This window comes from Falco naumanni, chromosome 4 (assembly GCF_017639655.2).
Source record: "Falco naumanni isolate bFalNau1 chromosome 4, bFalNau1.pat, whole genome shotgun sequence".
Lineage (NCBI taxonomy): Eukaryota > Metazoa > Chordata > Aves > Falconiformes > Falconidae > Falco > Falco naumanni.
In genome coordinates, this window is record NC_054057.1 from 105,491,479 (window position 1) to 105,501,359 (window position 9,881).

Sequence of the window (9,881 nt, forward strand, 5' to 3'; positions counted from 1 at the left end):
CCCAGGGTGCTCCTGCCCAGGGTGTCCCTCAGCTGGCCGGAGGCAGTCCCACCACAGAGGCTGGGTGGGGCCTGGCCAGGGGGTCAAGTGCCCGGGCTGGCTCGCAGCCAGTGCTAGGACATGGGTGGTGGCACGGTGCCACCATAGGCAATGGGACGTAGGTGGTGCCAATGTCACTGGGTGCCCTGGTGCCACCACAGCAGTGGGAGGCAGCAGACCCCGAAGTCACCCCCTGGGCACTGCCTTAGGCACTGGGCTGTTGGCATTGGGGTTTCATTTTTTATCTTCCAGAAATGAAAGGGTCGGGGGGAGTGGGAGCCTGGGAGCCCCTTGTCCACCTTGGTGATGTCCTGGCAGGGTTTGGCTCCTGCAGCTCCCCAGGTGCTTCTGAGCTCCCCAACCCTCTTGGCTCAAGGAGCCAGTGGCTGCCACTGATGTAGGGCACTGAGCTGCCCTCCCCATGAGTGCTCCCGGGGGGTGGCAAAGACTTGAGACCCTGGGCTGAATCCTCTGCTTTATTGTGCTCAATTAGTACAAGCCCCCCTCGCGCTGCTGCTCTGCACCAGGGGCACTGGGCACTACCTCTGTGCCCCCCCACATCTCTGCTCTGGGCACCCCTCCTCCTGCCGGGCCCCCAGCGTCCCGCCAGCACCTGTCCTGCCCCTCCAGAGTCCCGTTCCTGCCTGCAGCTCTCTGGGACCCGAGGGTGGCCCTGCTGCCCCAACCCCCTTGGCACCATGCCCAGGGGAGTACAGCCTGGCCCTGCTGCCCTCCCACCGGGGCAGGTTTACATTCATCCGTAACAGCCGTTAATAAATATTTTGGTGGCTCTGCAGTGCCAGCAGCCGGCTGGGTGTCCCCACCAGTGCTGGAGCTGGTGACAAGGGTGGCCAGCAGCCCCTCAGGGTTGGTGATCAGCCCGGCTGCCCTCCTGGCCCTGGAGCTGCAGACCCCAGCCGCTGCCGTGCCCAGCTCCGGTGCTGCCGGTGGGGCGGCCGAGGCCGGTGGGGGGCTTTGCCCCTGCCCGCGGCCCCGCTCCTAGGCAGAGCCCGGTGCCCGGGGCTGGCCCCGGGGTCACCAGGGGGATGCGCTGCGGGGGCCCCGCTCGGCCCGCGGCCCCTCATGGGTGCGCCGGTGTCGGGCTTTGCGCAGCTCCTCACTCTGCCCACGGCTGGGTGGTCCAGCTTGGGCGTGGCGGGGCGGGGGGGGGTCTTCTCCGGCTCCAGAGCCGCTGGCAGACCCTGTCCGCGGCCCCCAGCGGCGGGCGCTCCACCAGCTGGAGGAAGTCCCTGTACCAGACCTTGCGTCCAGCGGGGCCAGCGATGAGCTGGGGGTCTCCGTCAGGTGCCATGCCTGCTGCCTGCCGGGCGCTGATCACCTCCAGGGAGAGCCGCAGCAGGGGCTGGGTGAAGCCGTGCTCGGTGGCGTGGCAGAGGTAGAGGCCGGCGTCAGCACGCTGCACACTGCGCAGCAGGACACCCCGCTCTGTCCGCACCACCCGCTCATCCATCTGCACCTGCAGCACCCACAGGGACAGGTGGTCAGCTTGGCACAGCAAGGTCCTACCAGCTGCACCCAGCTGGGGAGAGCCTACCTCTCGCTGGGGGTCATCTGGGGTGCGCTGGTACATCCAGAAGACACGGGCTTGCAGGGATTTGGGGATGCACTCCAGGAAGGCGGTGCTGCCCTCCACCCCATAGAGCTGCTTCTGGGGCACGCTGCCCTGGCGGGGGTCTGGGGGGACATAGCCTGGCTGTCAGCCCCCACACTGGTAGGGCTGACCCCCAACCCCCAGCCAGATCCTAGCTCACCTTCGGAGCAGAGCACATTGGGGTCACCGTTGCGGACATCCTGCCGGCGGAAACGCCTGTGGGGAGGTTGGGGAAGAGCAGGGGATGCAGCAGCAGGACCTGCATCCCTCACCATGGCCTCAGGGCAGGTGGGCCACCTCAGCACCACAGCCCGGCACTTCACCTACCTCTTGGTGTTGGGCACGTAGCGGGTGCAGGCAGTGCCATCCCAGGCGCAGTACGGGTCCCGGGCCAGGCAGCACTCGGCGCAGGCTTTGCCATAGGCGCCGCAGCGGTGCAGGGGCAGCTGGGCCAGCGCAGTAGTTGAGCCAACATAGAGCTGTTGCTGGGGTTGGGGGGACAGAGCCCAGCTGAGCACCCCTGCACTGCAGCATGGAGCCAGGCAAAGTCACGGTGGGACACGGGGACCCAGCTGGGGTCCTCCCTTACCCGCTTGGAGGAGAGCTGCAAGCTGGTGATGGGGGAGGCATCCTGCAGGCAGAGCGTCGGCAGGAGTTAGAGTGCCCAGGAGGACCCAGGCATCCAGCTTGCCGGCTCCCATGTCCTGGCAGCTGGAGTGCCCCGGCACAACTCAGAGCACAGGCAGCACAATGGGGTGATGGGGGTCCAACTTGGGGGGCGTGCAGAACGCCTCCCTCACCTGGAAGACTTGCAGCTCCTCCAGCAGCAGTGGCTCCATGTGGTGCCAGCTCTCCTTGGGCACCGAGACCACCTTCAGCACTGTGCCCACATCTGCAGGCAGGGAGAGCTAAGGCTGTGGATCCCAGCCCTGTCATCCCCCAGCCACTTACCCTGCCCCAGCCCCAGGGCCACCATGTACCTGTGCCGATGAAGAGGACATCGTAGTGCCCATCAGCAGCGGTGACACGGTCCACGGCGATGCGGGTGAAGGTGTAGGGCATGGCGGCTTGCAGGAAGAGGGGACGCTGGCCATGTGGCAGCACTGGGTTGTACATCAGTGGGTGGTGCCGGGCGAACTGGATCACTTCGTCTGGGAAGTCCTTGGTGGAGCCGAAGGTGCCAAAGGTTTTGCTGGGGCACTGCGGGGAGGCGGTGCAGGCTGAGCAGGGTCTTGCTCCCCAGTGCCCCCACCCTGAGTACCAGCATCCACCAGTGGCACCAGCCAGGACACCCCCGCACCACATACCATGCCCGGGCGGGGGTATGGCACGCGCCCCTGGTACGACACCCACTGGTAGTTGGGACCTTCCTTGTGAGCAAAGGGGCCCAGGAAAGCACGGCGGATGTCAGCCATGGTGTAAACACAGACAGCAGAGCCCTGGAAAACAGAGCTGGCGGGAGAGAGAGAGGATGATGTGAGGGGCGAGGAGGGCACCACTGGGCACAGAGGGAGCAGTGGGGAGGGGTCTCGACCTGGAGGTGGAGAAGACGGCGTAGACCAGGGGGTTGCGCTTGTCCCTTGTCTGCAGCAGGAAAACATCCCCTGCAAGGAGGGAGGGTGGGCACCAGTGTCACCCCAATGTGCCAGGGACACCCACAGCCACCCTGGAGGGCTGCCCCTGCCCTGCACTCACGGAGCTCATCAAAGTGGGTGTCTGCCCCGTCAGGTCCTGGTACAGCACAGACAAGCCGAGCCTTCAGGAAGGTTGTCCACTTGTTCACCAGGCTGCGCTGCCCACCCACATCATTCTGTCAGGAAAAGGAGGGCACCAGCATCATCAGCAGCTGGTGGAACCAATGGGCACTCCCGGCCCCCTGGCCACCTGTCTGTGGATGCTCTCACCCGGCAGATCTGGCCAATGCGGGCAAAGCTGGTCTTGCCCAGCCCCTGCTGCCGCTCCACTGCAGTCTCACGGAAGAAGAAGTAGATCTTGTCATCGTCAGGGTCCTCGCTCTCCGGCACCCAAAAAACGTCCACGAACTTGGGCTCTGGGGGCAGAGAGGTGCCATCTCCAGTGCCCCTGCTAGCTCTGCTCCCCAGGGAGCCTGGGGCACCTGCCAGGGTCCCAGGAGGGTGCAGACCCCCCCCTGCCCAGCTGCAGGGCAGAGTGAGGGTGGGACCCCACTGGGCACCAGGGGTCTGCAGAGGGCACGAGGACCCCCCAAACCACCCTCCACAGGCAGCAGAGGACAGGGTGCGGCCGAGCCTGGAGGACTCATTGCCCTGATGCCTCCAGGGAGCAGCGATGCCACGCCGGGGTGCCAGCAGCCCCGCCGCCCTCCCACTTCCCAGCACTGACCGTTGAGCCAGCGGGAGTCATGCTGCTCAGTGCGGATGGAGGGACGCCGGCCCAGGCTGCGGAAGATGGTAAAGTCACGGCCCATCAGATCGGTGGCCACCCCAGAGTAGAGCTCCTCGCCTGGTAGGCACCAAGGGAAGCGTTACGGGAGTCCCCCCAGCACCCCCCTGCCACACTGGCCCCCAGCGCTGGGCTCAGCTCCCCCTTACCCACGAGGACGGAGGCAGCTGTATGCCGGGGGTCATACGGGCTCTTCCCCTTGCCATCCTCAGTGCGCCGGGGGTCCAGCTTGAAGACGGGCTCCTGAAGAGAGGTAAGGACAGGAGGTGGGCAGGCGGTGGCAGCGAAGGGGCCACAGCAGTGCTGGGAGGGGGCTCACCTCTGCGTGCTGGCCGGCCTCCACAAAGGCACAAACAGGATGGAAGGCACCGGTGCCACAGGCATACAGGTGGGTCCGGTTGTAGGGGTGCAGGATCTTCACAAAGTTCATGCACTCAGCCTGGGGATGGAGGGCATGGGGAGGTGGTGCTGAGGGCAGCCCCCCAGCACTCCCCTGGCTCCCCTTGGCACCCCTCGGCACTCACAGTGATGTCCTTGCCTGCCCAGTTGCACTCTTCCCTCCACTCCACTGGCGCCGGCCAGTAGATCTGCAGGGGGAGAGGGAGATGCTCACAGCACTGAGGTGTGCCCATGGCTGCCCAGCCGTCGTGTGTCATGTCCCCCCCCCATTACCTTCCTGTCCCGCTGGCTGATGTCATCCAGGGCCAAGGAGAGGAGGTGGTTCTGGGCACCAGCGAAGAGGCGGCCACGCTCCTCGTCCAGCAGCAGGGCCTCATAGCAGCATGAGCGCTCCAGCGCGAAGAGGCGCAGCCCGTGGCGAGCCTGCAGCTCTGCTGGGACCCGCCGGCACTGCTCAGCCCAGCCCTGCTGCAGCACCTGCCACTGCCTGGCACACTCCCCTGCCCCAGACACATGCCCCAGGGGGACTCGGGTCTGGCCATGGCCCCCCCTGCCATGCCATCCCCTCCCCCAAACCTGTCCCACTGGCTTGACCAGGTTCACCCGTCCCTGTGTTGGCCCAGCACCCATCCCCACATCTCCCAGCACCCCTCCCTGTGTTGGCCCAGCACCCATCCCCACACCCCCCAGCACCGATCCTGGTGTTGGCCCAGCACCCATCCCCACATCACCCAGCGCCCATCCTTGAACCAGCTCAGCACCCATCCCTACACCACCCAGCACCCATTCTCAAACAAGCCCAGCACCCATCCCTGCACCGCCTGCCCCGGCAGCAGGAGGTGGGGGAGAAGGGGCCATTCCCTGCCCCGTGGCGCTAATCCCACCGTGGCGGGAACAAACAGCCCTTTGTCAGGCTGGGAGGAGAGCGCTTGCCTGGACCTGCCGCCGGACAAAGCCCCCCGCGCTGTGCCGGAGCCCATGGGGTGGCTAGTCAGGGCACAGCAACAGCTCCACGGCTGGCACGGCATCCCCGCCAGGCACGGCAGAGCTGTGGCTGAGGAGTGCCACCGCAGTGCACCGCAGGGGCACAGGCACCTGAGTGGGCACATGCCTGGGGCCAGGAGTGAAGGCCCAAGTGCAAGCACGGCCCCAAGAGCAGGCAGGTGGCCCTGGGGGGGCTGGCATCAGGCAAGGAACCTGGCAGCCCGTGCCAGTGCCAGGCAGCACTAGTGCCGGTGCAGTGGCAGAGCTGGGGGTTTGCACCCCTCACATCATGCTGCCCACCCCACCCACCCACCCAGATGCTCCCATCCCCCAGGACGATGCTGGGTGGTGACACAGAACCAGTGCACCGGCACCTGACCCCACGTCCCCCAACCCTGCCCGTGTCCCAGGCTCACCGGGGAAGGCCAGCTTGAAGCGGGGGGTGGCAGCAGGCGGGGGGTGACCGGCGGCGGCGGCAGTGCTGCGCAGCAGGAGCAGGAGCAGGAGCAGCGTGCGGCTCATGGCTGGGGTCTGGCTGGTGGCCCCACAGCTAGGGCAGAGAAGCAAGACCTCAGCTCGGGTTACAGCCCCCTCCCCGCAGCCCCCAGACTACGATCCCTCCCTGGAGCCGCTGATGGGATCCAGAGAGCCCCAAGCACCGGCACAGGGCAACCCCAGCACAGCACGAGGGGACTCCTCCTACTGGACTTGACCTGGTGATTATGGGGGAGCCACGAGCCAGCCACATCTCTTCCTGGTTTTTAAGCCCCCATTAATCCAACCCTGAACCTAAGTTGCTCCGGGAACAGCCCTCCCACTCCTGCACATGGGGAAACTGAGGCAGCCCAGCCGAGCAGCACCCAGCCCTCCCCATGCTGGCTCAAGCCCTGCCAGCAGGAGGGTACAGGCTCTGCCCATTCCTGCCTGCAAGCAGAGAGCTGTCCTGTGGGGCTGGGGACAAGGACAGGGCAAGCACCTGGGTGGTGCCAGCCGGACAGGGCACTCTAGGCAGGCAGCACACTCCTGAGCACCAGGCAAACTGGCCACTGTGAGAGTTGCAGGGTTCTGTGACTCAGTTTCCCCCACTGCTACAGCCCCCACAGTTTGGCCCCTGGCCCTCCTTGTACCACCCTGCAAACGGGAGCTGGGTTTGGGGGGGGCTCTGGCTGAGCAGGTGCCCACAGCCCCCGGAGGGGCTTATGCCAGCATGCCCACTACCCTCATGGGCTCCCACCACAGGGTAGGGAAGAGCTTCCCTGGCTCCAGCACTGGCACGCTCTGCCCTGGGGAGCAGGAGGCGATGGTTATCATGAGCACCACGCCAACACGCAGCTCTCCACCTCGCCCGCCGGGCCGCGGCAGCCCCGGGCAGCTGCAGGCAGCTGGGACGTGCCAGCCGGCACCTCCCTGCGCCGCGTGCGAAGCACAAGCTCAGCCACGCCAGCCACCAGCCCCTGGCACGGCCGATGGGTTTCACCCCTGCCACAGCCCCCAGGCCCTCGCTGGGACACCGGTGATGACTGAAGCCTCGCTGTGCCACCGCGGTGGGTGCAACTGCCCCAGGCTCTGCCGTCCTGCTCAGGCACGGTGGGAGCCGGACCAGAGAAGGCACGCGTGCATGGCGGTGCCCGGCACAGATCAGGGCACGTCTGCCTGCTGCCCAGCACAGCTGGCCAGAGCTTGCCCTGGGCTCCTACGGGCAGGGGCAGCCCCCCCAGGGGCTGGCAGGGTGGGAGTGAGTCCTGGTGGGCAGCGGGCAGCGGCCCCAGCCAGGCACAGCGCCGCAGGGCTGGGCTGCCCGCTGGCCTGGCGCGAGGGCAGCAGGCGCTAATGGCATTTCCAGAGGCGCCGGGACAAGGCGGGGGACCCACCGGGCCCTGCCAGCCCCTCCGGCCACCAGCCAGCAAGGGCCGTGGCGGGGGCATCATGGGTCCTCCCGCCTGCCCGGCACCTGCCAGCACCCGCCGGGGGGCCGGGGCAGACCCTCGGGCACGGACACCCCCCCCCCCCCGCCAGCTTCCCCGGCCCGATGCTGGCACTGGGGGCAGGTTGGGAGGGGCGGGCAGCAGCGGCAGCACCGGAGCCCCGCGGTGCCAGCACTGGCAGACGCCACCACCGAGACCCCCGGTGCCAACCCCCCAGCTCCGCCGGTACCGGCCCCGGCCCCGCCCCCCCAGTGCCAGCCCCGGCACGGACCCAGCCCTCCGTGACCCCTCGGTGCCAGCCGGGGCAGACCCAGCCCCAGGCCTCCCGGTGCCAGCTGGGCCCTCGACCTCACCGCCAGCGCCCCTCTGCCCGCCCGGGCAGAGTCCCCCGACGGAAAGGCAGAGACCCCGGCCCAAGCCAGCCCCCGCAGCAGCCCCGCCAGCCCCCGCACCCTGCCCGGCCCCCGGCACTCACCTGGGTCCCGGCTCGGCTCGGCCCGGCCCGGCCCCGCCCTCCGCGTCCGCCGGGAGGGAGCGGGGCGGCCCCGGCGGGGCGGGGCGGGGCGGCGGGCGCGGCCCGCCCGGGGGGCACGCGGACACGGGCGCGCACGTGTGGGCACGCGTGGGTACGCACACTCGTGCGCGTGCGAGCGCATACGCGGGTGCCACCCGAGGCCCGGCCAGCCCGGCACCCGCACCCGCGTGCAAGCACACACTCGCGGGCACTCGCACGCGCGTGCAGACGTGCAAAAACACGCACAGGCAAAACCACCCGGGCACGCTCGGACTCACCCACACGTGCACACGCACCCACTCACACGCAGGCACAGGCGTGCAAAATCACCCAGGCACGCTCACACGCGCGCACACCCGCGGGGAGCCGTGCTGCCACCCCCCGTGGGTGACACCCGCGGTGACACTCGCTGCCCCCAGGGCAGGGCCGAGCGTCCACGCTGGGCACACGAGTGGCTCGGCACACGCGTGGCGGGGCCGCCTCATCCCCCGAGCTGTCAGCTCCGGCCGGGCGTGGGGTGCCACGGGCTGCGCCGGGGTGTGCAGGGGCCGTGCCGGGGGGCACCGGAGGCCGTGCCGGGGTGGCGGGGGGCCGGTCCCGCGCCCCGCTCAGCTGCAGCCCAGATGTCTGGCCCGGGCCCAGCCCGGAGCAAACAAAATTCCTCCGCTGCCTCCCATTTTCCAGCCGCTGCTGCCAAGAATAGCAAGTGCCGAGCGCTGCCGGCAGCGGGGCCACGCGCGCCTCGGCAGGCAGGGCTGGGGGCCGGGGGGAACATGGGCTGCCCCGGGGGCCACCCCCGGCCTTGTTCCCCCCCATGCCCCTGGATGTCCCTACCTGCGGGTGCAGGAGTCCAGGAAGGCAGGTCCAGCATGAGGCAGGGGGTGCAGGCAGGCAGGGGATGCAGGCAGGTGCAGGGTAAGTGGGGAGGCAGGGGGTGCAGGCAGGCAGCCGGTGCAGGTGGGCCGGCAGTGAGCACAGGCAGGCGGGCAGCAGGTGCAGGCAGGCCAGCAGTGGGTGCAGGCAGGCTGGCAGCAGTCGCAGGGTGGCAGCAGGTGCCGGCAGCCCGGCAGTGGGTGCAGGCTGGGCAGGTGCAAGTGCAGGTGGGTTCAGCAGGCAGTGGGAGCGTGGCAGGCAGGCACAGGCAGGCCAGCAGCAGGCAGGAGCAGCCGTGCCAGGCAGGGTGCCTGGACAATGCCCTTCCGTCTCACTGCCGGTAACCCTCCTGCTGCCAGCCTGGGCACACTGGTGTGCTGGCAGGCTGGTGGCCAGCGCTTGTTCCCCTCCTGGCTGTGCCATGGTGCTGAGTGCCAGCCCAGCATCATGGGTGGCAAGGGGGACAGGGATAGTGAGGGGATGGGGTTGGAGGGCTGCAGAGCCGCTGGCACCGGTACGGCAGGGGTTACTCTGCTGTAAGACTTTGCCCAGGCACTGCAGCAGGACTTTGGGCTGGGTGGCCCCCACAGGATCGGGCACGGCATCCCTGTCCCCACTGTCCCAGCCTGCCAGGAGACAGGGATGCCATGCCTAACCCTGCACAGTGGGCACCTTCCTGTGCTGTGCCAGCACCCTGCCTCAGTTTCCCTCCACCAAACTGGGACCTTTTCAGCTGGTGCTGCTCTCGGTTTGGCATGGTGAGGTGGCCAGGTGACGTCACTGTCACCCCAGCCCCGGAGCCCTGCAGGGACCTCGCAGGCAGCAGCTCCGCCTGGAGAAACCATCAGGCGTCAGAAGGGCCGGGCTTCCATCCCGGAAAAAACGGCGCGGGAGGGATGCGCCACGTCGCCCGCCGGCCACCCCTTCCCACCCCAGCGGGTGATCCTGGCAAGCACTGAAGCTGCCGGGCTCTGGCACGGTGACGGTCCCCAGCTGGAAGGAGCATCGCCACCAGCGTCCCGCCCTCATGCCCACACTCGCTGCCAGCCTCAGGGACGGCCGCACAGCCAGGTGCCGGTGGCCTGGCTTCCTGCCAGCGCGTGGGTGTCACCGC

The 9,881-nt window shown here is 68.5% G+C and overlaps 1 protein-coding gene across 1 annotated transcript; it reads right to left on the reverse strand.

The window, feature by feature from the left end:
• Nucleotides 1-502: 502 nt before the first annotated feature.
• SEMA3B (semaphorin 3B) lies at nucleotides 503-7,893 on the reverse strand. The gene is given in 19 exon segments (XM_040593055.1): nucleotides 503-1,159; nucleotides 1,161-1,516; nucleotides 1,595-1,734; nucleotides 1,812-1,867; nucleotides 1,979-2,136; nucleotides 2,241-2,282; nucleotides 2,452-2,543; nucleotides 2,632-2,851; nucleotides 2,959-3,103; nucleotides 3,186-3,255; nucleotides 3,347-3,461; nucleotides 3,556-3,701; nucleotides 4,013-4,132; nucleotides 4,222-4,315; nucleotides 4,392-4,511; nucleotides 4,597-4,659; nucleotides 4,745-4,902; nucleotides 5,872-6,005; nucleotides 7,856-7,893. Coding segments are annotated over 18 exon segments (2,286 nt in total). The 5' UTR covers nucleotides 5,978-6,005; nucleotides 7,856-7,893; the 3' UTR covers nucleotides 503-1,074.
• Nucleotides 7,894-9,881: the final 1,988 nt, after the last annotated feature.